Source organism: Lissotriton vulgaris, chromosome 11 (genome assembly GCF_964263255.1).
Source record: "Lissotriton vulgaris chromosome 11, aLisVul1.2, whole genome shotgun sequence".
In the NCBI taxonomy this organism is placed as follows: domain Eukaryota; kingdom Metazoa; phylum Chordata; class Amphibia; order Caudata; family Salamandridae; genus Lissotriton; species Lissotriton vulgaris.
Window position 1 is genome coordinate 150,245,858 of NC_141699.1, and position 26,905 is coordinate 150,272,762.

General features: G+C 47.4%; 1 protein-coding gene across 1 annotated transcript in view; it reads right to left on the reverse strand.

Moving 5' to 3' along the window:
• Nucleotides 1–26,905, reverse strand: part of CFAP251 (cilia and flagella associated protein 251) — a 663,510-nt gene that overhangs the window by 116,429 nt on the left and 520,176 nt on the right. The window contains exon 16 of the mRNA XM_086942981.1: nucleotides 18,892–19,006. Coding sequence (XP_086799107.1) covers nucleotides 18,892–19,006 — 115 coding nt within the window. The remainder of the gene's footprint in view (nucleotides 1–18,891; nucleotides 19,007–26,905) is intronic.

Sequence of the window (26,905 nt, forward strand, 5' to 3'; positions counted from 1 at the left end):
GAGGAGCCCCGGCCAATACTCAACTGGTTATCCCGGGGTTGTTCCGTGAGAAAGTTTTGTTTCTGGCGCACAGTCATCTGCTAGGTGGGCATTTCAGTGATGAAAAGACTGGAGAAGCGATCCTGGAGAAGTTCTACTGGCCAGGGGTGTACGCACAGATTAAGCGCTATTGTCGGGAGTGCCCGGTGTGCCAGAAAACCAGCCGGTACCGACCACCGAGAGCTCCCTTACAACCCCTTCCTTTGATAGATATCCCCTTCACTAGGGTGGGGATGGACATTATAGGCCCCATGTTACCCTCCAGGAGCGGCTGTAGGTATGCCTTAGTAGTAGTGGACTACGCCACCCGATTCCCGGAAGCAGTACCTCTCCGTCAACCAACCACCCAGAATATAGCCAAAGCGCTGATTGCCATATTTTCCAGGGTGGGGTTTCCCCGTGAAATTTTAACTGATCAAGGCACCCCCTTTGTCTCCTCCCTCATGCGCCAAGTCTGTTCCAAACTGGGGATCAAACAGATAAGAACATCCGCATACCACCCCCAGACGGACGGCTTGGTGGAACGCTACAATGCCACGCTCAAGACAACCCTGAAAAAACTTTTGGGTCTCGAGAGCAAAAGATGGGAGGAGATGTTACCCTTGGCCCTTTTTGCCATCCGGTGCAAGGCACAAAGTAGCACGGGTTATTCGCCCTATGAACTGCTCTATGGTCGCGCCCCCCGAACTCTTTTGGACATGGCTCGTGAGGCCTGGGAAGCCGAACCTGATCGAACCCGTCCTCTCCCCGAATACGTCAGCAACCTGAAGACCCATTTAGGAGAGATCCGGGAGATTGTGAGACAGAACCTACTGGCCGCCCAAACGTCTCAAAAACAACAGTACAACAAAGGAACCAAATTCCGGTCCTTTGTTCCCGGAGACTTGGTCCTGTTGCTCCTTCCCTCCTCCGACCATAAGTTGCTAGGACAATGGCAGGGGCCATTCACCGTCACCAGACAAGTGACTCCTGTGACATATGAAGTTCAAATCGACGCCACCAGGGGGTCCACTCAGATATACCATGTCAACCTCCTAAAGAAGTGGGAGGGTCCACGACCCGTCTTGACTGGTGTTAGCCCCCTCCCCTTTGAATGCTGCTTTGATGCAGAGCTATCTGAAAGCAAGAAACGGGACCTCTGCCAGACCCTGTCCTCAGTGCAAACCGTGTTTTCCTCCCTCCCAGGACACACTACAGTAGTGGAACATGCCATCCATACAGAACCGGGGAAAATAGTAAGGCAGCGTCCGTATCGTGTCCCAGAAGCTCGAAGAGCAGTCATAAAAGAGGAAACCAGTCTAATGTTAAAGATGGGCATCATTGAACCCTCCCGGAGCGACTGGAACTCGCCCATAGTCCTAGTGCCAAAGCCCGATGGTTCTACCAGGTTTTGTATCGATTTTAGGGAGGTAAACAAAATTTCAACCTTCGATTCCTATCCCCTACCTCGGGTAGACGAGATGGTAGAACGCATCGGTAGGGCCCAGTATATAAGCACCCTCGACCTCTGCAAGGGGTACTGGCAGATTCCCTTGAGAGCCGAGGATAGACACAAAACAGCGTTCTCCACCCCAGAGGGACTGTTCCAGTTTAAAGTTATGCCCTTTGGCCTTCATGGAGCCCCAGCAACATTTCAACGGGCCATGAATCAGGTTTTACAGCCCCATTCCCACTACTCGGGTGCGTACCTGGATGACATAGTCATCTACAGTGACACCTGGGAGCAACATCTGTCTCATATACAAGCAATCGTAACCTCCCTAGGTGCCTCTGGCTTCACCATAAATCCCTCCAAGACCACGTTAGCTGCCCAAAGTGTGAAGTATCTAGGATACCTGCTGGGGGAGGGACATATTCGACCCCAAGACAGCAAGGTCAAGACCATCCAGGACATTCCCTTTCCCCAAACCCGTAAAGATCTCCGAGCGTTCCTAGGTATGCTGGGGTACTACAGGAGATTTATACCTAACTTCTCCCATACGGCAGCCCCCTTGACGGATCTCCTAAAGAAAGCAACGAAAGCGGAGGAGATCCTCAAACAACCCACCCCCTTGTTGTTACAGGCCTTTCACCGTCTCAAACATTCCCTGACCTCAGAACCCGTGCTGATGAGTCCTGACTATTCCAAACCCTTTATATTGCAGACCGACGCGTCTGACCACGGTTTGGGGGCAGTACTGTCGCAAAAGGACAAAACGGGGGCGGAGAAACCCGTTCTATATCTAAGCAGGAAGTTGTTTCCCCGTGAAACCAATTATTCAGTGGTAGAAAAAGAAGCCCTCGCCATTAAATGGGCAATCGAAAGCCTCCGGTATTACCTAGAGGGGAGGGAATTCATTCTATACACAGATCATGCCCCCCTTGAATGGATGGCGCGTAACCGGGGTAATAATGATAGAGTACTCCGGTGGTTCCTCTCTCTTCAACCCTTTCGCTTCCGAACCTTACATCGGAAAGGGCTGGAACAGGGTAACGCAGACTATCTCTCCCGGTACCCACCAAACCTGACCCCTACAAGAAACAATCCTAGGGAAAGGGGATGTGAAGGGGCAGAGCTTACCTCCGGGTCACAGCGACCCCGTACGAACGCCCATAGGGGCAACAACAACACTAACCTGCCGCTCAAACCGGCTACACCTCTCTCTGTCTCCCTGCAGGTACCGACAGCATCACTGACGCCCAGCGGACCGGAAACGACCTGGATTGACCCCGGAAGTTCAACGGCCACTAGAGGACCGGAAGTGACCCTGCCTGACCCCGGAAGCCGTTCCTCAGCGACCCGAGGGGATTGTATAAAGACCGGCCACACAGAGGTGGATTGGTTCCCAGCGGTGGACTCGTGGCAGGAGTTGGCGAGACGCGAAGAACCAGCGGAGGAGGTTGTAGGAGAGCGGACGCGAGGAGAGAGCGGAGAAGAGGAAGAATCGTGGTGCGAGGATTGGTGGCATCCTCAGGAGGTGGCTGGAAAGCGGCCGTAACTCGGATGAGAGTTACGGCGGGGCACGTGAGTAATCTGTTATCATTCTCCGTGTTTCCCCCACCTTGTGTAACTAGTGTAAATAGTGTAAATCGTGTACAGATATCACGCGCACCCACACTGTGTAATATAGTCACCCCTCCACTGTATAATACTTACCACCCCCCCTCCCTTCACGACAACCACTCTATTCCGAAGCCTCTCTTTCCTTTCCCGTCTTACCCAACCCTATCGTCTTCCCTCACCGTCTATTTCCCTCCATACACTCCCGGTTCTGGTGTCGGTTGTCTCAGTTCCGTGTGCTTTGGAACTAATTGCCCTGTGTCTTTCTCACTTACCTCCGAGGGACGCCCCCGACGCCCGCCAGCAGGAAGGAGATCCCCAGCCCGGCGGAGAAAGACCTACCTGTGTTTCCCTCTTCGGACCCCCTCTCGAGGACCCGGACCAGGGCCAGCAAGCATCGTACCCGGACACCGTGCCAAAGGACTTGTTTTCCTCTGTAACAAATAAAATCCTTGCTAACCATAGCACACTACATTCGGCCTCCACGCCTGTTATTCCGGCCCGCACACCCCCACACCCCACAGCCATGCAACCTTCGTAGATTTAGGGCCGTGTTTCTATGGGGAATAAAGCTCGACTGATCTGGATGAATCAGCTTCTGAACCACTTTCACCAGTCTATTAGAGAGAAGTGTGGCCAGAATTTTGGGTTCAGCATTTAATAAAGAAATGGGCCTATAAGAGGCACAGTTGGTCTTGGGTTTCCCCCTACAGTATTTCTTAATTGCTAATTGGTAGCCTCCCTTTAACATCGGATCATAATCTCTTCTCCAGGCACGTTCCAGCTTTTTACAGCCTTTCCACAGGGAAACCAAACTGCCATTGTACCATATGCTAGATTTCGTGCTACAACATATAGACCACCTGGCAGGGACCAGGGAGTCCAGAGCATGAGAGATCCAGCCCGAAAAAGCTCCATCAGCTAGCACAGGGTCGAGTGGCAGCTTAGGCATGGTGGTAGAAAGGAGCTCATGAAAATTAGTAATATCAAGTTTATGCCACGGACACCTGAAAGAGAGCTTTTCGGAAGCCCTCTTAGCCGGCTCGACGCCTGCTAGTGTCACGGACGCTAAAAAGTGATCGGACCAGCATACCGGTGATGGGGCATGAACCGTGAGGGAGGATTGGTTGGACAAGACTGGGTCTAATAAGTGGCCTGCAGAATGCGTGGATCCCTGGACCCATTGGGTCAACTGGCACGCCGCCAGATCAGCCAGAAAATTGGTGATTTCTACGGCCTGAGAACTATCCAAATGTAAATTCAGGTCACCAAAGACACTGAAGTTAGCAGCTCTCATCGCTAGGGGGCTTAAAACTTCAACAAGAGCACCTCTAAACTCCTTAGACGGTCCTGGCGGGCGGTAGAATAATAACCCAGTCATAGTGTAATTGGCATGGAACAAAATCCGAAACAATCCGCATTCACACACCTCCAATGGCTCCTTTAGAAAGGAACATATGTAGCTCGACTTAAATATTACCGCAAGTCCGAGATTTTGTTATGTAGGAAGGACCAGGGACTCTGGTCAGAGCAGTGGTGGGCGGAACATCTAAAACCTGCCCCGTTACCAAAGAAGTCGGTAAAAAACTTGGGTATTTGGTTAGATTCCGGATTAACATTCGATAAGCAGACAAGAGCTGTTGCTGCTGTCTGTTTTGGGCTCTTGAGAGGTTTGAGGCCTTTGCTTGGTTTCTTTCCGCCTAGACTACGCCAAACCATCATGCAAGCCTCAATTCTTGCGAGGCTTGACTATAGCAATGCTCTATATTTGGGTGCCAACAAGGCTAGTATCAAACGCCTTCAGAGGGTCCAAAACGCTGCAGCTCGTATGCTAGTGGCATTACCACCGTCTCAATCAGCTGCACGGGTGATCTTGAAATTGCATTGGCTGCCAATCGAAGCTCGTATTCAGTTTAAGGTACTGTGCATTGCCCATAAAATCCTGAGACAGCATGCCCCTATTGGGCTATCAGGCTTATTGGAGCCGTATTTGCCTAGACGTGTTCTGCGTTCTGCCCACCAAGGTTTGGTATGTGTCCCTCGAGTGATGAAAGCAAGGACTGGGGGCCGTTCGTTTGGTTTTTTAGCAGCCAAACTTTGGAACTCTCTTCCAGCTAGCATTCGAGCAACCCCCAATCTTCTGGCATTCCGGAAATCCTTAAAAACATGGTTGTTCCCCTCTATTTAATATTTGTGGCCTGTGAATCTCCTCGTTTTCTTCCCTTCTGGTTTCTGGTCTGCGCTGGGACGCTTCGTTGCTGAGGCAGCCATGCGCACTATAAATTCTCTATAAATAAATAAATGCCACCTCCTGGAGCCTCTGTTTAGTGTTAGCCAGGAAAGGTTCTTCCACTGTGTAAACCACGTCTCAGTCAAAAGGAGGACATCTGGGGAGTCAGTGTGAAGCAAGTCATAGACATCCAAGCGGTGTTTGACTAATGAGCGACAGTTGAGGCTCAAAAGTTTAACTGTGGACCTGTGGTTAGTTTGGGACAGGGCAGGTACAACTAGTGGCCAGGAATTATAACCGCACTATATTCAAAAGAAAGGGCCCTCATACTAGCTGCATGGCCGGCAATCACACAGACTAATTCCCTTTCTGATCTCAAGGAGGTCATCCACCGAGTACCGCACTATGTCTTTTGAAAAACTGGCAGCAAGCCTGGCGTCTGCCTGCGTCCCGATGCGGACGGGCACAGACGGGCTTGCCTTAGGCGCGCCTGCCTCTGACTGGGTTTTTAAACACTAAACCCGGAAATACCTGTAGTGCACGGCAGGGAGCAACTGCCACACCCACCGTTCAATCGGCACGTCAGCTGCGGCGGTACGGGCGGCAGTTGAAAAAACGTGAGAAGATCACCTAATGTGCAAAAAGCAAGTGAGTGCCCCGTTCAGATCCACCAGGTTAAAACAAAATTAAAAGCAGTTTTTCGTTAAAACAGTACATAGCAGAGATAGAATACAATAGACAGCTCACCTAGACTGGGACCAAACAACCACTGCATCCAACGGGGCAGTGGGAGGAGAGGCCAGATTCTCGCCACCAGACAATGCAGCGCTGCTGGCCGCGATTACCCAGGCCAGAGACGCGCTTGAGGTGAAGATTGGGGCCGTGGAGTCTGAAGTGTCCTTTCTGCATGGACCGCATTACTGAGGCGGAGACCCAGGGTTTCCACTGTAGAGGACACGGTGACCGCCCTACAAAAGAAGGTAAACAAACTCATGATGGTGGCACAGGAACTAGCGTCCCACGTCAAAGATACTGAGGGCAGGTTCTGGCGCAATAACCTGCGCTTTGTGGGATTTCTGGACGGGTGTGAAGGCCCCTCAATGGATCGTTTTTTGACTAATTGGCTTAGGGCTCTGTTACCAGCAGATTCCATGTCCTCTTGCCTTGTTGTGGAGAGAGCGTACATGGCCCTGACTAAGAAGCCCCCACTTGGTGAGCGTCCAAGGCAGGTAATCGCAAAGCTACTCAATTAGGCATACCGAGACACCATCCAACAATTTGCATGAAACCACAAAGACAAGCTAATTATCTAATCCAGGCCCATATTGATATTCCTGGATTACACCAGGCTAGTGCAGCAGCAACGCCAATCATTAACGGCAGCAGAACGCAGACTCAGGGAACTGAATGTGCAATATACATTGCTATATCCAGCTTGATTGAGAGTCACCCACATTGCCAAATCCTACTTTTTTGAACCCCCGGAGGCTGTCTTCGCTTGGGCAGACGAGACCACACACTTAAACCCCATACACCGCCTCCACTGGAATCCGACTCCTCACAAGGGTCACAGGGAAACAGGCAGCAGAGAGGCAATTATAAGAGGAGACATAGATCCAGAGCCAATTGGCACTCTCAGACGCAAGATGACAAACAATAAGACTCTCGACCTGTCCCGGCCTCTCTGGCCTGTGATCCCAGTCAATACCTGATTTCTTCTGCTCTCTTTAGTATCACTTGGAGACTATTCACAGCTTGGGGGCCTCCTACTTGGACAACTACGCCTTTGAACATTCATGTCTCAGTTCCATGAGAAATTTGGATATAATTGGTGGTGCATCCCCGGGACCCTCTATTGGGGCCTGGGTGTTCCACCTACGCAATAGATACTCCTTGTTGTTGGAAGTATTGGGGTGGGGAAAGTTATGACCTACAAAGTTCATATTGTAGCAGTTCTAACACATGCACAGGAGCCATACCCCTACCTTACAAACGCGTCTGAGGCAGAATACCTCACTGATGATAGACAACACCATACATGCTCCCTCCACAATTTGGTGACGACCATAGAGTCCTGGAATGTCAGAGGACTCCTAAATAAAATCAAGAGAAGTGCAGTCCTCAGGCAAGTCAAACACTGTGAAGCCAACATCCTGCTACTGCAGGAGACCCATCTCCTGGGTAATAAAACCCTGTGCCATTTGGGTAAACCACTGCGTTTCACTCTGGGTTTATACGAGGTTCCCACGGAACAGCTGTCCTGGTCCCCTGCCGGGTCCCTTTCATCCTATCTCACAAGTGGTTAGACCTGGGGGCTACACTATTTTCTCTGGTATATTACACAGGGAATGCATAACCTTAGGGAGCATTTACGTTCCCCCTCCTCTGGGGCATATCTACACGGATCCAATCACACAGATATGGGAGGGAACTCCCAGAGGGCCTGGTGTTGCTGGGGGGCGACAGGAACAACGTAATGTCCCCTTTGGACCGCCGACGGGAGAAGGGAACGGGCCCCAGACAGGTTCATCCAAACTGCACCATCTATCTACAACATTGGGATGGGTTGACGCTTGGTGGGCCATCCACCATTCTGAACTGGGGTTTAGATTTCTATCAGCCATACATGGGACCCTATCAAGGCTGTACTAGGTTTTTCTACCACAGAGCTACATACACAGGGTTTCACAAATCTCCATTTTGCCCAGGGGAAATGTCCGATCACTCCCAGGTCCTACTTAAGCTATGTACTGGGTCATTGAGGACCCCTATCGGGTGGCATATGTCACCCTGGCATCTGTGGGCACCGAAGTACCAAGAAGTGCTCCGTCAGACCATATCGGAGTATTTCCAGTCCAACATCGCCTCAGTTTCCTCTAAGTTCACCCTTAGGGAGGCGCTTAAACCTACCACGGGTTGACATCAGCTTCCGGGCTGGTGAAAAGCGTAAGCGTCTGGCTCAGATAGTGGAATTGTAAAACTTTCAGAGGTCCATTGAAGCACAAATTGTCTGCAGGGCTGCCCCACAGGCTTGGCGCAATCTTCTTCAAACGCAGCAAATAAAACATCAGCACCTTATGGACGAGGCGCATGTGATCTGGCTGGCATTGCAACATAGGATATATCAATGGGGTGACAGGTCTAGCAAAATGCTCCACTGGTTGTGCCAGGCCAGGATGTCCCCCTTTCCTGTATCAGTAATTTGTGGCGCTGATGGAGCTTTGTGCACCGCCCGAGGCAATGGTCAATGTATTTGCAGCCTAATACTCTTCCTTATACGAGCAGAGAGAGATCATCTCGAGAGCTTTGATAGGGGAATTCTTATCAGATAAGGCTCGAGACCAACTAGAGACCCCAAATACAGTGGAAGAGCTTTGTGGCTCTCTTGCTGGCCTACCTCCAGGCCGGGCGCCTGGCCCCCTGCGGCTTCTTGCTACTGTATATGACGACACTGAGTCCCAATTTGCTAAATGTAATTCATGGCGCTCTAGAACAACATATCTTGCCCCCGGACTGGCATCAAGCCAAAAAATATTGTTTTCCTCAAACATGGTCGGCCCCCGGAAGATCCCTCATCTTATTGCCCAATTTCCCACCTTAACTTTGAATCCAAACAATTAGGCAAGAACCTCGCCGACCGCCTCCGCACGTGTATCCATGACCTGGTCCACCCCGACCAGTCCGGATTTATGCCACGTCGGTCCATCCGACACAATATTCAATGTGTCCACAACACTTTCATGAAGGTCCCTGAATTCGGTCGCCCGGCCGCCATCCTCCTGGCAGACATAAACAAAGTGTTAGACTCCCTTAGTTGGACATACCTGTTTCAACTATTTAAGTCGGTAAATCTTGGCCCACGCTTTTTAGCGTACGTCCAGCTACTATATGCAGATTTGTCTGCCTCGGTTCGGGTAGCTGGGCATAAGTTGACTCCATTTACTATTCGTTGCGGTACTCGGCAGGGCTGCCCAACCCCGCTGTTACTCGCCCTGGCTATTGAGCAACTGGCCTCTTGGGTCCGATGGAATACACTGATTCAGGGGTTCGAATGACCGCGGACTAGTCCCGACAGAATTGCGTTATACGCGGATGACGTGCTGCTCTTCATGACTGATCCCTGGTTCTCTGGACCCTGTATCCTCCAGATTCTCCGGGTGTTCGGGGAGACTTCAGGTCTAAACACCAATCCCTCGAAATCCATTTTGTTTCCTGTATGCGGGCCCAGGGACGTGGGACCTGGGCCGCCCAACTATCTCATGCACCAGACGGTTTTAAATACCTGGGGGTTTTCATCTCCCCTTTCCCATGACTCTCATGGACACACAATATCAATTTGTTGCTTGCAGACATATGAGAAGAGACCACCATCTGGTCCCATCTGCCTTTGTCATTATATTGGCGGTCGGATATATATTTGATGAACTCCCTGCCCAGGATACTGTACTGGCTGCAAAATTTCCCGTATAATATCCCGCTCTCTTGGTTTGCTCAAGACAATGCAAACCTGAATAAGTTCTTGTGGGGTGGTGGCGCCATCCGAGTAGCACTATATAATACTTACACTCTGTAGACGTCCCGGGGTGGATTGCGGCAGCTGATATCTATGCATATTACACTGCCTACCATCTTCTGGTCATCAACGAGTGGTGGTACAATTCGCGTACAGACCCAGCATATGCATTAGAGGATGTGGTCATGGAGGATACTCCCCTCTTGAAACTTTTATATGGCCAGTTGAACCTGGACTGCATGCCTTCCGCTGGTAGAAACATGGGCGGGGGCACCTGACACAGATGACCCCGCTGTGGCATGGTACATATCTTTGCCCGGTGGCTACTCTTCTGGGTTTTCATAAATGGGACAGCCTGGGAATCTTCACCTTGGGGGGTATCATGCAGGGTACTATTCTCAAATCGTTTCAGCGCTGGGACGTCCCTTTGCTGGGTCAGCCATGCGCTCTATAAGCCAGTATAGCATTATAAATAACAACTACAAAACGAATTCCAGCTGCATAAGTCGCAGTTTTACAAGTACCTCCAGCTGAGACATGCCTTGAACCCCCTGATACGTTTGTTAGACAGCCTTCCAGAATTCCAGCCTCTGGAGGGCCGCCAAATAATGGGAGATCTCGGGTCCCACAAGATCCATCAGATCTACCAAACGCTGACCACGCACACTAGAACTACACTGCTCAAAGCTAGGGGGGCTTGGGAGAAAGACCTGCCTGGCTTGACAGATGATGGTTGGGCTGAGGCTCTTGCTAGCCCTCGCGGCGCTTCTGTCTCCGCACTCTACAGTCTCAATCACTTTAAATACCTCCACCAAGTATACGTTACTTGTTCCCGCCTCTGGAGAATGGGGGTTATCCAATCCCCTACCTGCCTCTTTTGTGGGGCAGTGGAGGGAACGTTCTTCCATATGGTCTGGAGCTGTAGTGCACTACAACCGTACTGGAGTAGGATTTCGTCGTGCCTGGGACAGGTCTTGTCCTGGGACCTTCCCTTTGATCCAAAGTTGTTCCTGCTCGATAGCACAGAAAGGATCAGGGGAAACTGCTATAAACAACATCTTTTATTCCTGGACCTCACACTTGATAAGCGAGACATTGTCCGGGAGTGCAAGGGATCTTCCTTGCCATCATTGGGGGGATGGAAAAGGGCTCTGGGCAGGTGCATGGGGGCAGAGATAGTGGTCTTTCAGGCTAATTAATATTCCTTCATTGTAGTCTCGCAGAAACACAGAAAGATCTGGTCCAAATGGGCAATATACCGGGACATAGATCTACCCCCCGGGCGCACTGACCCTCCATGTCTCTGACCTGGACATGTTACCAACCAGTGGGATGCCTAGGACGAAGCACTTTGTCATGCATTTGCATTCATCTTATCCTGCGTTGCTTGGGGAACAGTGTGGTAACCTGTGTCAAATTTTCTGTTATTGTGCCTGTCGTTTTGCAGGCCAGTTTGATGTGTACAAATAATCTGATGGTTGTAATCCGATATGTATCAAAATGTACACTTTGGGCTCTGCCCATCCTGTGCCATCGAAAATCAATAAAATTTGTTGTGGAAAAAAAAGCCTATTGCGGGAGAGTCTTTTCGCAAACCCTAGAAGCTCATTCTCACCTAAACCTGATGAATCAAAAAGCAGTAGCACACATTGACACCATAAGGACATTTTACACTTGGGCAAGTATCATTTCACATACAGGGCAAAAATGCACCAACCATAACCTACGCTACAGAGTACATTCTCATAGTCAGATGGAACGTTCTGAATATCATCGAAGGTAAACTTTTATGTAAATAAATGTTATTGAGTCAAGCTGTTCCAGTACAGATCTTTCACCTAGAATTTGCAATCGTAAGTGCATTCTCAATAGCTTTAGCCAACATAATCAGATGGGTTTTTAAACTATTGCATGCAGAAGAAGGCTTCTTAAGAGCCTTACGAAACCTTTATCAGGCAAAAAACATGATAAATTTCGAACAAATCTTAAGACCGCTTTACAATATTTGTAATGTACCAAATCCATTCTTCAATCCTGGTCTTCAGCACACTTGAAGAACTTTCTCAAAAATACGACTCCCCAATTAAGCTTCGAGCTTGACAAGGCACCTCACTATAAATCTATCACCTCTACTATTCCCTGATTGAATTTTGTTAATTGCGCCTATAATTTCCTCGTCAGTGACTTCACTATTGAGTGTATCGGCCTCCTCTGGTGACAGCGACAGTACACACATGTCCGAGAGCAACTCTTTGGAGTCACTAAGGGTTAATGTGGACAAGGGGGCATATATCCTAGAGTAGTATTGTGCGAATAGTTCAGCTATTTCTTGTGGGTCTTTAATATTCTCCTTCTGGTTTCTGTGACAAGTCACCCATCTGTCTGCTTTTTCCCTCCCGTCCAACCACACCAGTAGTTTCCCCGCTTTATCTCCTGTCTCGTATAGTCTGTGATATGTTGCCAGACGACTACTTTTCCCCTTCTCTGTCACAGAGTTTTTGTACTCACAGAGTTTTTGTACTCCTGACGCTTGAGTTCTAGTGTGTGTGAGATCTCTTACGAATCAAGAATTGTTTGTTGTGTTTCTAATTCACTGATCTGTTTCTCTAGTTATATGGTTGCTCCCTGTTTGTCCTTTTTATACGCAGCTTTCAGGGATAGCGCTTGTCCCTTAATGACTGTTTTATGGGCTTCCCATAGCATTTGCAGAGAGCGTACGAAGCCTTCATTTTTATTCAAATAGAATTTGGTTGTGCAGATTAGGTCTTCACGTATGCGTGGGAATTTAAAACAGCAGGGTGTAGAGTGATCCCAGCGTGCCAGACCAGAGTGCACGAGTGAAGCTGGCAGCGCGGAGAGAATGGTGTGACATTCCCCGCACTAATAGTCTGACGTCATGAAAGGAGGACATTTGGTCTGGCCAAGCCAGTATATCCGCGACTGACTGTTATGTGCGCCGGAATGAAATGTGAAGTGTGACCTATTTGGATTGTGAGTTCTCCAGACATCGACTAGGACCATTGCCACCAGGTATTCCGCGAGAGTGGAACTGCCACCAGGTTTGTGTCTCGGGGGTTAGCGATCACTTGTACTGCGCAGCACCATATTTAGATCTCCCCCTTATATCAAGTCTCCCTTGGGCAGATCTAATATTAATTTACTTAATTCCAGGAGGGTAGATTTTTGCAAAGTTGGTGGAATATAAACCAAAAAGACACAAAGTGGTCTACCCTCTGATGTGCCTATCATGGCCGCGATTCTTCCCAATGAATCAAGATAGGATCTTCCCGGAATGAAGGGGAAATTCTTACGTACAAGGATGCCTGTCCCTCTGGAACCTGTGGTGAAGCCCACGTGGGCCACTAGCATGTAACCCCTTCTATTTAACACCTTGCCTTTATTCCCCATGAGATGGGACTCCTGCAGGAATAGCACATTTGGAGTGTGTTACTTAATAAATTGGAAGACTGTTCCTCTCTTCATCTCATCTCCCAGACCATTTACATTCCAGGACAGCAATCTGATGAAGGGAGGACTAGCGTCAGAAGCCGCTAGGTTTTGGTGTGTAGGCATAATTTTCGCAAAGTAAGAGGGGCCCACGGGGCAGGCCGCAAGTGTCGGTGGTGGAAAGCATTTTCGCTAGACGGTTTGGTTACCCATCGGGCTAGAGTGTCCCACCGTACGCCAGCCCTCTAGCCACTCCTATATTTCGTAGGGGCTGGAGAAAAAACTGGATTTACCTTCAGCTTCCAACCTCAATTTTATAGGAAACAGCATTGACTATTTGATGTCCTTATCTCTGAGCGTTTTTTTTTACTTCAATAAAGTTGCGCCTTTGTTTTTGCACATTTAGAGTGAAATCAGGAAAAAACGAGATGGCTCTGTTGTCCATTTGGACCGGAGGGGCCAAGTGTGCTCTGTGTGGTATAATGTCTTGATCTCGAAAATTGAAGATCCTCGCCAGAATAGGTCTCGGAGGGGCCCCTGGTTTTGGCCTTCTGCCTGGTACTCGGCGCACCCTTTCAACTGAAAAATAGTTGGACAAGCCTCAGGCCTGCAGGCGTTTCAATATGAGGTCTTCCACAAAAAGATCAGTGGCCGGGCCGTCGGCGAGCTTGGGAACAACAATTATGCATACTCGATCACCCTTCGTACTCGTCCAGTTTAGCTTCCAGTGTTTTGGTCGGGCTACTCCGGATTTTTACTTGTTGTAGGAGGGTCGAGGAGTCTGTTTTCAGTGTTTGGGTTGCTTCTTAAACTTCTAAGACTCGGTCAATCAGTTTGCATGCATCCGCCCTCACCAGTGAGACTTCGGAAGCTATTGAGTCTATGCTGGTTTCTAGTGTGGTGAACTTTGGTGATGGAAGTCATGCTGTCTTTCAAAGTTGGTTCGTCTGTCTCAACTGCTGCCTCTTGCGTGCTGGCATCCTCCTCTTGCCCTTTTTGTAGTGTGAACTTGTCCAGCTTAGTTTGGTGTGCGTCCCGCCCTACTTTGCTGGTCAACATGGCGCGTCCACTGACCAGGCATTCCTTGGGGTGTCAGGGTTGAGGCCCGGTCTACGGGGTAGTCAGCTCCGCCTTACCAGGGGGTTGCCGTGTGGCCAATCAGCTTCTCCCCACCTGGGTCGTTCCCCCACTCCCGGTCCCTGCTTGGCATCCGATGTAGCACTCAGAGACGTGGGTGCTCGTGAGAATTAGGAGGTGCGGTGGCCTCCTCTTGTAGCGTATTGTTAACCTGGTCTGGGATTGACTTTTGCTCACCTATGAGGAGGCGCTGTGACGGTATTAGAGCAGCACTCCCAGGCATGGGGAGGTCTCTTCAGGCGTGCTGCCTCAGTGGTGAAAGGGAGGTGGGGCTCCCCCACTCGTTCGTTTCTCCCCCACTTGTTAGTTCTCCCCCCGCTGGCATGGAACAATTCTGTTGCCTCAATGCCAGCCCATCGGTCTTCAGCGCGTCACTGCCCCACCTTGATCCCGCCTGCATCCCTGCGCACCACCGGCACTTCGCGACAGGTTCATCGGTCACCCACCAGTCCTCGTGTCAGGTTGGGCTGCACCACTCTCACCTCAGAGAGTTGGTGGAGAGCCTGAACCACGCCGCAGTCGCCGCCTGGGAAGCTCACTCGCAGGAGGCATGAATTTCCAAGTCTCGGGTCATCCCTCTGCGTCTTCCCTCCAGTGGAGTGACACTGTAGAGCCCGGTCTGCACTGGGACAGAGGCCGTGAAATGTCACGATCTACCGCTTCTGCCAGATTGGTTGGAATTTCGTTGCATGTGGGGATGTTGCCACCGGACGTTGGTAGATGTGAACCCTTACCCTTTTCTCCGAATTGTTGTGTCGGATGATGGAGGTAGGGGGATTGGGCTCAAGGAGCTCGCCTAGTGTGCGCCCACTTTCTATTAATGCTGGCCATGCCCCTATCGCCTTTCCTATTGAGTTTAAGATCCCCCAAAAATATGTAAGTTTTACTTTGGAACATAGTATCAGAAGATGTATTACCATGCTCCGTCTAGATTTACTTCCTTTAAAGGCTTATACAAGAAGTTTGTATAACCTTGATGAAGATAGTGGGGTATGCGACAAATGCAATCACGGAACCCAGGACTTAATACATATCTTATGGATATGCTCTAATAAGGAGGTGGTAGAGGCTAGAAATCGTTTATAAAACCTACTGTTTTTAGATGTAACCTCGCCTCCTCCGCCGACCTGATCGCTTTTTATAAATGTCCACTGAATGAATTTGTTTGTTATAAATTGTACAAATCTATGAAATTTGTCTTATTCATGTCCTACATTAGATTTTTAAAATATTTTTTATAGAAGAATTTAAGTAAAGAGATTGAATTATGAGCAGTTTTGATCTCGTAAGAGATCTAAATCAATTAAATTAAAATGAATATCCTCGATTGCATCCAATTGCTATGTTCGGATGGTTAGCTTTGAATGTTCAATGTATAATAATTCCTGCCTGGAAGGTGTTGCTCTTGACATATTTAGTGAGATTTGAATTTGGGGTCCCTTAGCCACCCTTCTTTGCATCCTAAGTCTTGTGTGTACAAAACAGCCATAGAAAGCTGTTGACGTTGAGGTTCAGGACTGGATGATGGTGTAATATGTAAAGGATGTCTGTGACACACTGTTTTTCTGCATTAAATAACATGAGTCAGTGTGGTTCTTCTGTCTGATAAAGAAGAGGTGTATGTAGCTTCTTTTTCTTCAGCCCTTCCTCTTCAAAAACATCTTCCTCAACTAACTCAGATGCAAAGGTTTGATATCGGTTGTTAAAGGATTAAACAGATACTGAATAATATATAACACTATATATAAAACTGCTTTATCTCATTTCATTTTTAGAAATAGAGTATTACTTTTTGCTTTATGAAAGGATGCAGCAGCAAATTTCCAAGTAAAACTTACCGGCCCACCCATGTGAAACTTACCGGCCACCTAGGAAAAATCTTTCAGACCCATCAGAATTAAGAAGCTCAATTCATAATGAATGCGAAGGTGGGGATACTAGGATTGGTAATGCTGCCACAATTGCAAATAATTAGTTACTCATGAATAATTCCAGTTCTCCAGCAATGGTATCTTTCACAGACTCATAACCTTGAATCATTCCCTATCCTGAGGCTGGAAATCACTTGGTAAATAGCAGTTAACGGAGTTAAAACGGCCATAGGCCAAACAACAGTGCTTGATTAGTAGCACATCCACCTCATTCGAAAAACCCATTCTTTAGAAAATGAAGTGGAAGTTCTGAACTCTTAGCTCAGATCTCATAGCACACGTTTGAAGGGTCATGTAGGAACGTGAGCCTGTAACCGGCAGAGGAGAGATTGATGCATGTGAATCTATGAATGATACCAACACTGGAGAACTGAATTACAGGTGAGTAACTCATTTCTTTGCCAGTATTGGATCATTCTAGATTCACATGCTTAAATCATAATAGCAAGCAGTACATAAACCTTTCATAAAACAGGAAACAGTCTCACCTTTACTAAAACAGACCGCATAGAACTGCTTGTCCTACTGCTGAGTTGGCTGCTGCGTTCATATTCAGACAGTAGCGCTTGGTGAAAGTCTGCCTACTTTTCCAAATGCCCTTTAAAATGCACTTCAGCATAAAGTGCAGCAGTTGTCACCATCTAGTACAATGTAGCCTCATTCTGGGTACAAGAAGCTCGTCTGATTTACGCAAGTCCTTCGTTTTTTCCATGTAGAACCTGGTACACCTGCTAACATCCAGCGAGTGGGAATATCTTTCAGTAAATGTGGATGGATTAGTTAAAAAAGATCACCGATAAACAGGTTTATTTAAACATTAGGCATACATTTCAGACAAATGGGCAGAATGACCTTATCTTTGGTAAATCAAAGATATGGCTCCTTTATAGCGAATGCCTGCAATTCGCTCACTCTCCATGCCGAGGTGAGAGCAAGTAACGGTGTCGTTTTCTATGAGATGAATTTCTGATGCACTTAATGGATGGGAACAAAAGGAGGTAGCATAAGTTGATTCAAAACAGTTTTCAGTTCCCATGGCACTAAAGAGCACCTTATTGGGGAAAGCTTTGAAGACCCCTTTCATGAACTGTTTGAACTGTTTTAAGAACTGCTTTATATTTAAGGATATTTAGGGGCACATTAGGATGGCGGGAGGGCGGAACTCGGTACCACCCGCCTAAAGGGCGGGGGTCCCGACATTGCCATTAGGATTAACATTGTGGCGGGCGGTGCTCACTGCTCCGCCCGCCACAATGTTAAAAACAAAAGCACGCCTTTGCACAATCGAAGCGGCAGGCACCGCGCGGTGCCTGCCTCTTCGATTATGCAAAGGCAGGGGGGTACCACAGGTACCCCCCGTGTGCCACCCCCCTTTGGCCTTCACTCTGGGGGCCCACAGGGGGCCTCCAGAGTGAACACCACATGCCTTTCTGTGGCGGCATTGCCGCCACGGAAAGGCATTGAACAAAGCCCATTGTAATATTGTGGGCGGTGTCTGACAGACACCGCCTGCATGTTACTCGTTTTCCGCCCCGGCCGCAAGGCGACCGGGGCGTAAAACAGGCGGGCGGTCTTTTGCACCGCCACCTTCCCCTCCGTCATCCTAATATGGCGGAGGGGATTTGGGCTTGCGATTTCGGGCGGTTTGCCTCCGCCAGGCCGGCGGTGGCCACCGCCAGCCTGGCGGAGGCAAACCGCCCGACATCGTAATGGACCCCTTAGTGTTTACAGATAAATACATATAGAAACAATAGCCCTGATTACGAGTTTAGGTGCTATTTATCACACCTGGTACATAATGATACCACAGGTTACATTCCTTATCGAGTGCGATAAATGACACCTAATACAAGTTGGTGAGAAATAAGATGCAGATTTTGGTGTTTAATGCACCAAAATACCTATGACACGATAAATACTGTAACTTACTCCCTGTTCAATGTTGGCTAATTTTACCTCAGAAATTTAACGAAGGTTGAGGTATTTAACACATATAATATTTAATGGATTAGTTAAATACCTACCAACTTTTAATTCTGACCCATGCATAAACAGGGGTTTACGCATATGTCAGAATACACCAACCACCTTGTAAAGTGTTTCCTGTGTGTATTTATTTTTAAAAGTGGAAAAATATAGAGATTGGGCTTCTTTTCAGTGACTCTCCATGTTGTTGTCCAGGTATAGATCGACCCTTTACCAATCCTCAAAATGTTGTGCATAGTGTGAAAATCAACAGTATTTGGCAGATAAAGGAAGTGGGAGAGCCATGTGAGTTTTTGAAGAACAAGATTAAAGATGGCCTGCATAGGGATGCACAAGTGTGACTGGCCGTAAAAAGTAAATTTAAAGCAACAGCATCTTTTGGTGCAGTTTCTCCATCTCACCTGCTAGCATCAATGTCTCCAATAATATTAAGAAGAAGAGAGAGTAGGAAAAAAAAATGCCACAAAATAACCTTATTTCAAAATAACACATATTTCCTGTGACAACCAGATCTCCTAAGTTACCCACATATAGTAATATTAAATAATAGAGAAAAGGACATTGGTACCTTATCATCTGTGATATAAGCCAGATAAGCCTTGCTTGGATCATCAATGTCTTTTCGGGGAAGGATTTCCATCTTCCTGAGAGGAGACCCATACGTTGGACCTAAAACAGTCTTTCTGAAAAACAGAAACAGAACACAATGGCACCTATGAACAAAATAGAATATTCAATATCAAATTCAAATCATCAATTGTCTCTGTTACAATTCTTGTGAGGGATGTATAGTACAGATCACGCTTATCTTTGTATTCATAAGTATAGCTGGAAAACAAGACACGGGGAATCATTTTAACTGCCCAGCAAATCCCAAACTGCGTGCAAACACATTTCTACCCCAAACTGGGATTCTAACTCAAGCGGTGATACTGCACCCGCAGGTTTTTTGCCACACACAATTTTCTTCGGGCAGAACCTGGAGCTAATTGTTTAGGCAATATGCACAAATTCCAATTTCACTCACATGGGAACAGGGTAAATTATGGCGTTATTCCCCTTTCTAAACTTTGAAATAATGTGGTGCTTGCGAGGCGGAAAAAGTAGCTCTTGCCCAATTATAATTCTATGGAACTAGTTCCAGATAGCCTACAGAGCAGGTCACAAAAGGGAGTTAGTACAGTGCTGGAGGATGAATAGTTACTGGTTAGTAGTGGCAATAGCCAGGCCATCATTTTACTAAATCTTTCAGCAGCCTTTGACACCACCAAACAGTCCATACTGTCCAGCAGCTGGTTAAGCCAGGTTTTTTCTGGGTATGTCTTGATCTAGATTTCAGATGATCATTAAGTTCCACTTTTCATTTCATGCTGAAAGGTCAACTATGGTGTCCCGCGGTAATGGATGCTATTTCATTTCCTCTACAACACTGAGCTATGGCCATATTTTACATGTATGCACAGATGGAATCTAGCTGATTTCTTGGTTGTCTAAAAGCTCTTCAGGTAGGGCTGGAATCTAAGATCACCCCCATCATGGCTGTGTACCTCTCCCTCACACGCCAGTGAAAGTAGAAATATGTTGCGATGCCTCCATAGCAACAGCACACCAGACCTCCTAACGGAAACCGGGATAAACCCCTTTTCATCTCCTGACATCAATTCAGCTTTCCCAGCAGGATACAAGATTACACACCAAGACTGCCTTCACAAACCCGGAAGGGGGCTGACCATCATATACAAAGATACCCTCAAATGCACAACCACCATGGACCTGGACACCCCTCTCATGGAACACGTGCATTTCAGTCTACAAACCAATGACAGATACACCCTGAAGGGCACCAGAGTATACAGACCACCAGACCACATAGCAACAGCATCCTCATCTTAGACTTCATTGTCACCCTCATCATTCACGCTAAGGACATCCTACTTCCTGACAATTTCAATTTCCACTGGAAGACCCCTCCGACCACTGCTCTATCATTGTCCAAGAGAGACTGCACAACATTGGACTTTCCCATTTTGTCACGGACTTCACGCATAGTGCAGGACACACTCTAGACGCGAACTTCACCTCCAGCAATACCTTCAGTTACCACACCACCTCGCCGCTCACATGGACAGACCACTTCATCATCCAATTCAAAATGTCCATGCCACAAACCAAAGCTCCCATCAGCATCAACCTACACAGCTGTACCTGGAACAGAATAATGGAAAAGGACCTGCGCAGCTCACTAAAAACTGACACACCCAACACCACAGACAACCTGGTCAAGGAGATCACCAACTTCAACCAGTGGATCTCAAACTGCAGACGCTCTTGCACCCATCAAAACTCACAAACTCCGCAGAACCAACATATAGGCTTCCTGGTACACAGACAAACTTCAGGACTCCAAAGAATACTGCAAGCTGCTCGAAAGGAAATGAAGAGCCAACCACAACGCCAAAACCAGATCTCTACCAACCACCTTCTGAGAGACACCTAAAGAAGATCCCCCACCGCTTGAATCGAAGCCAGCTCCAACCACAACAAAGAGATTTTTGCAGTCATCAAGTAGTTTACTAACCAAGAAGCCTGAGCCAACTCAATCAATCCCTCCCAGGAACTCTGTGACAGCCTCTTCAACTTCTTCTACAACACAGTTGAAAACATCTACAATAACTTTAAAAAAACTATCTGAACCCAAGGACACCACCAGCAACCTGCCCACTGTCCACTCTGACAAGTACCTAACCACCCAGAGAATACTCACAGAGGAAGACACCTATTCAATCATGACAACTGTCCACTCTGGGGCCCGACTTACCCCTGCCCACATCATATCCACAACCCAGGGGGAGCTTTGATCAGCAAATTCCTCATGCATGCACATCATCAACTCTTCCACCAATTCCCCAAAGACAGGAAACATACTGCAGCCACAGGCCTCCTTAAGAAACCTTCGTCAGACCCCAATGAGTTGAGCAACTTGCCCCCCCCCCCCCCCATCTCCCTTCTACAGTACCCAGCCAAAGTGATAGAGAAGGCAATCAACATTTTACTCACCAACCACCCGGAACTCCTCAATCTTCTTGGTCACAAACAATCCAGCTTTCACAGCAACCACAGCATGGATACAGCAGTCATCGCCGTCACAGATGAGATCCACAGCCTACTGGACCGAGGAGAAAACACCATCCTCATACTACTAGAGGTCTCTGCTGCATTCGACACAGTGTTACAGCCAGTCTCATGAAAAGACTATACAACTGGGTCATCTGAGGTCCAATCCTCGAATGGATATGCTCCTTCCTCACATGGAGAACACAGAGCCAAACTCCCAACCTACACATCAGAACCTCAAGGGTCATCTATCGCCCTACCTTGTTCAACATGTACATAATGTCATTCACCTACTTCATCAAAGCTCACAGCATCTCCATCTTTTCCTACACCAACGCCACCCAGCTTGTCCCCTCAATGTCTGACAAGTCCTTCCCGGCCAGAACCAGCTTCACCAAATGCATGACCTGCGTAGCACAATGGATTAAAGTCAACTGCCTGAAACTCAACTCGGACAAGACAGAAGTGTTGAACTTTGGAAACAAAAACTCCTCTTGGGGCTCCACCTAGTGGCCGTCGAAGCTCGTGCCAACACTTATATCCACTAACCACGTAAGAAACCTGGGAATTATTCAAGACGACAAACTCAACATGGTTTCACAGGTGAATGCAGTCAGCTCCTCCTGCTTCTACATACTACACATCCTCAGAGAAACTTTCAAACGGATCACCAAGTGCACCAGGTGTACCGTCACTCAGGCCCTAATCACTAGCAGACTAGTCTACTGCAACATACTCTATGCCAGAATCTACAACCACCTCCTCCACTTACTTCAGACCATCCAGAATACTGCATCAAGGCTCATTCCGGACCTCCCACGTCACCCACACCTCACGCCACACTACAGATTAAAAAATTCTGCCGATTTAAACTCTTCATGCAAGCATACAAGGCCCTACACAACAATGGACCGGCATACCTCAATTTCTGCCTTCACTTCCACCAATTCACCAGACACCTACACTCTCCCTCACTCTTTCTCGCACACACTACCCATATCCACAAAAGCAGAACGGGTGGCCTAGACTTCTTCTACATCGCACATAAAACATGGAACAACCTCCCTCTGCACATCAGGGCCTCCTCCTCGCTTCTTGAATCCTGCAAAACACTGAAGGCCTGGCTCTTCAACTAAACCCCCAGCGGACGACCTACAAACCTGCTCCAGCGGCAGGCTATCCTTCTGGTGTTATGTCGAGCTCTACAAATCCAAATAACAGAACATAAGGCCATTGTACCATCCACTTGGGAGAGGGTCATTTGGCCACAGATTATGTGTCCTCACCGATCCCTGCCAAATATGTTGCAGCCGCTGGATATATTTTCCCAATCACATTTATTCCTCAAAACCCAGGTCTCCAAAGTGGCCAACATGTGTTTCCTTCAATTCAAGATCTGTAAGAAGGTGTCTCCTCTGATCGACCTACTATAGCATAGAGCAGTGATAAGTGCCCTGGTCAAATATGGGGTGAACTATGTTAATGCAATATATCTGGCAGCCCCTCTAAACAATTTGCAATGCCTGTAGCACGTGCAGCATGCTCCCATGACAACTGTCCACAAGGCTATTTATGCCAATATGCCTGACTTCGGTGCCTCAAAGTTCAAGTAATATGTCCGAAGTTGTTCACTATGCTTAGCCCACCAGTGTCTACTATTAATTCCTTGAACTAGAACTTCGACTTACAGATATAGAACAAGTTCAGTGGCCGCAGCGTGTTACCCTGGATTCTACTTTCCCTAGTTCTACGATAAGAGCAAATATGATAAAGTTTAAGAGAGGACTCAAAATATTATTTTTTTCTCTCAGTAGTAATTTTTCCTAATCGTAACGGATACTTTAGACATTCCCTTGACGCAATTGTAATCCTTTTTTGTTATTTGTTGTACGGATAGCACCAAGAAGCTTAACAGACGTGCGCTAAATAAATGTTTATAACATAAGTGTATGTGGCTCTGAAAGTAGGCAGGCCCTCATTCTTGAGTGCATAAAATTAACGTGTTAACATCGCTCTAGGGTGCATCTGTTACTGTGCCTTACAGTTTTACCATGAGCTCATTTCACCACCCCATTCCAGGTTTCGTGAGACTGGAATGGGTAATAACTTGCAGATTCTGTTTTACCACACCTTAAAGAAAAAAAAGAAAAAAACATACTCCTCCACATTCCAACCCTCTGTCCCCCACACAGCTTCATGCAATGCCTGGAGGTATTTGCTGGGGCAAATGAAGAGAGTGCTGTAATTTCACCCATCTCATAATCAGAAACTGGATGAGCACTATTTGCATAAGACATCTAACTCAGAATGAGAGCCAATGGACCTGGTTAAACGTTGGGTGGCATTGGAAAGGGTATCCACATCCAGAAGAAATGCTACATCTGGAGGAAAATCCACAGAGGAAAGTCCACCAATATTCCGCATTTCCTCCAGATATCAGGGGATTTTCCATTATGCTACACAGAGAGCACTGTGTCCAGCCACATCCCCCTAATGCAGCAATAGCCCGTTCATGGAAAGGTTGTGTCTTGTTGTTTCTTGTGATAAAGCAGGTTGTGTTTCAAATTCATCAGTGTTTGGAAATTTTGTGTCTTGTCACGTCCTGAATGCAGTGGGCTGTGCCTGTTATTAATATTTGCTTGCTAATAAGCAATAACCCATAATTGGAGGTAAAGTTGAGACATGTCATGTAATGTGATGTGATGTCGTAGGTGGAAACGTTTTGCCACAAGGGTCTCTACACTTGGGAATGGACTTTGGAAGCTTTAAGACATCTTCCCCTTGGGTGTAAGTGCAAAATATCTCTCTTCACTTCCATGCGTAGGGCGCGTTTCGATGTAGACATAAGTGTATGGATACTTTGGTGTTGTAGCAGTAAATGCAGGATAATCATGCACCAATAAAGCAGAGCGTTTAACATGAACACTAAGCACTGCCTGAGCCTGCTGTCCTAATGGAGCAGCAAAGGCAGCACTGAATCCATTACTTCATAATGCCGCCTCTTTGATGCGGATGCATAATGGCATCGTCAGTACCTGTGGAGCTATTTTGTAGATGCAAGGAGCTCCTTCACGGATACAACAAAACTACAACCTTGTTAAACGATCCCATCAATTTGTTCCCTCTGTCCTCAAAAATGTTGCAAAGCACATTGTTACATTCCAATATTACCAGAGAACTCCAGTCAATGAAAAAAAGATGACAAATTTACTGGTGTCGATGAGATCCCGGAGAGCCTTCAATTCTCAGATCTGCACCGAAGTACATTACAATCCTCCATACCTGATCAAAATTCTACCCGCCTCAAGCTACATGAAAGCATGACAGGAGCGGCTGCTAAAACATTTTGACATAATAAGGAGTTGTTTTCTTTAATGAGAACCCGGTCTTTAGCACGCATTCCGTGGGAGGGCACTAAATAGGAGGCGATGCATCTGCATCACGCGCGACCTGTTTAGTATGCGCCGCGCCATGCAGATCCGCCATCTCCCACAGCATCCCAATAATTGCAGACTTCATTCAAATGCGAAGAGCTATCTCTGAATTTATGTTTGCAGGAAACAAATAAAGCAACACCATAAATTACGTTTGATGAGAGACTTTCATCCTCGCCAATGATATTGTTTTAGTTTCCTGCTAAGCAAAAGCGCTTCAGATTAATCTTATTTAAAGCCCGGGAAATGATTGGTTACCAAATTTGTTTGGGCTTTGTGTCAATTTCTCAACAGAGAGAGGATATTTTTTCCGCAAACTTTGGTAGATCAGTGATTCCAATATTTTCCATTCCAGAGGTCTGTGGATTTTCATTATTGCCTATTATAATTTGTTCCATGCTGGTAACAAGTAAGACTGGGCGCAAAGGCGCACAGGGAGACGTGCAATGGGAGCTAGTCCTCAGCAGAGATTAGCAGAGTCATCAGTCATCGTGCAGTTGGGGAAAGATGAGGCGTTGCTGGAGCATTAATAAACTGATGGATGCGCACCACAGAGGCGGGAACCGCTCCGGAGCGAAGTTTATTAGTTTATCGTTCTAAACAAGGCTCCCAATTCCATTAAAGTCTACCATTAATAATCTCTCAATATGACACCGCTCACAAATGGCCAGGGGGTGCTCAGGCAGGGGGCGACGCGCACAGTAAAGCAATGCAGCAACTCTCTCCAAAGGCCTCTTAGCACAAGGACTCGCCCATAGCATTAGGGTCCTGATTAATGGACCATCTGAACCGAAAATGGTCTCAAAGCGAGTGTCAGAGTCTGGAGTCTTTCCTGAAAACGAGGCTCACAAATTATCACCAGTGTCAACGATTCCAAAATATGAATTGTGTGTCCTTTCCTTGAAGACTTTCTAAGAGGTCAGGGTATCGGCGTCCTGAAAACCTCCTCTTCTTAAAGGAGAACGTTCACCATACATTTATAAACCTACCCCGTGCATGTTTGCTACAAGACCATTTGACAATTTTATAGAGGGTTCCATCAGGAGATGCCACCAAGTGGAAGCAGCTACTGGGGCTCTTTCCACACTGCCCACCCTGCTCTGAACACGGCTGCCTGCAGGGGGGATCTTTGAAGCAGCAAGCCCCCTCCACCTCCCTTTCATGCAACAAATGTGAGCAGTGAGCAGGGTGGACAGTGCTGTAGGAAATGTGCCCAGCAGGCGCTTGTGAGGCCGTTCTGTGCTTCTGAGGTTTACAGAATAGAAACTCAAGCACTGTATTGTATTGTATTGTAATTACATTTATACAGCGCTTACTACCCCTGACGAGAGGCGTCAAAGCACTTTTTGGATTTTATTTGATTTATAATTTTATAGAGCGCGCGAATGCCCATGGGCGTCTTGGCGCTGGGAGGATTCAAGAGACTCGGGATCGACAGGACAGGATCTAACTGGCAGAAAAAAAGCCATGTTTTCACTTCTTTCCTGAAGGAGAGCAAAGATGGACTGTTTTTGATGGAGAAAGGGAGAAGATTCCAGGCCTTGGCTGTTTGTAATAAGAAGCTTCTCCCTCCCCATCTGGCCAATCTGTGTTTAGGGACCTGAAATAGTTTGGCCTGGCTCGAGCTAAGAGTCCTGGAAGGCTCCTGGATGTATGCAGACACGTTACGTCAACCCACCCAGTTGAAGCCTCAGCAAATAATTGTGATGTTATAAAAATGACAGGATTTACCAGTATTATGGCAATGTAAGCATTACTAATAACACAAACAGAGACTGTTTGAAAGCGACGCACTATGCACAAGCCCCCGCGGGGTGCTCAAGACTTGGGCTTGTGCATAGTGTGTCGCTTTCAAACAGTCTCTGTTTGTGTTATTAGTTGTTACACTGACGCGAGCCAGTCGGTTTAAGCGACAGCACCAAGGTTACAAATAGGCAGAATTGTACACAGTATAGAGCACTAGATTCGCATTTAGGTGTGCAGAGTGTCAATCTTTGTAAGTAATGTAAGCATTACACCAGAGATGACGCATTG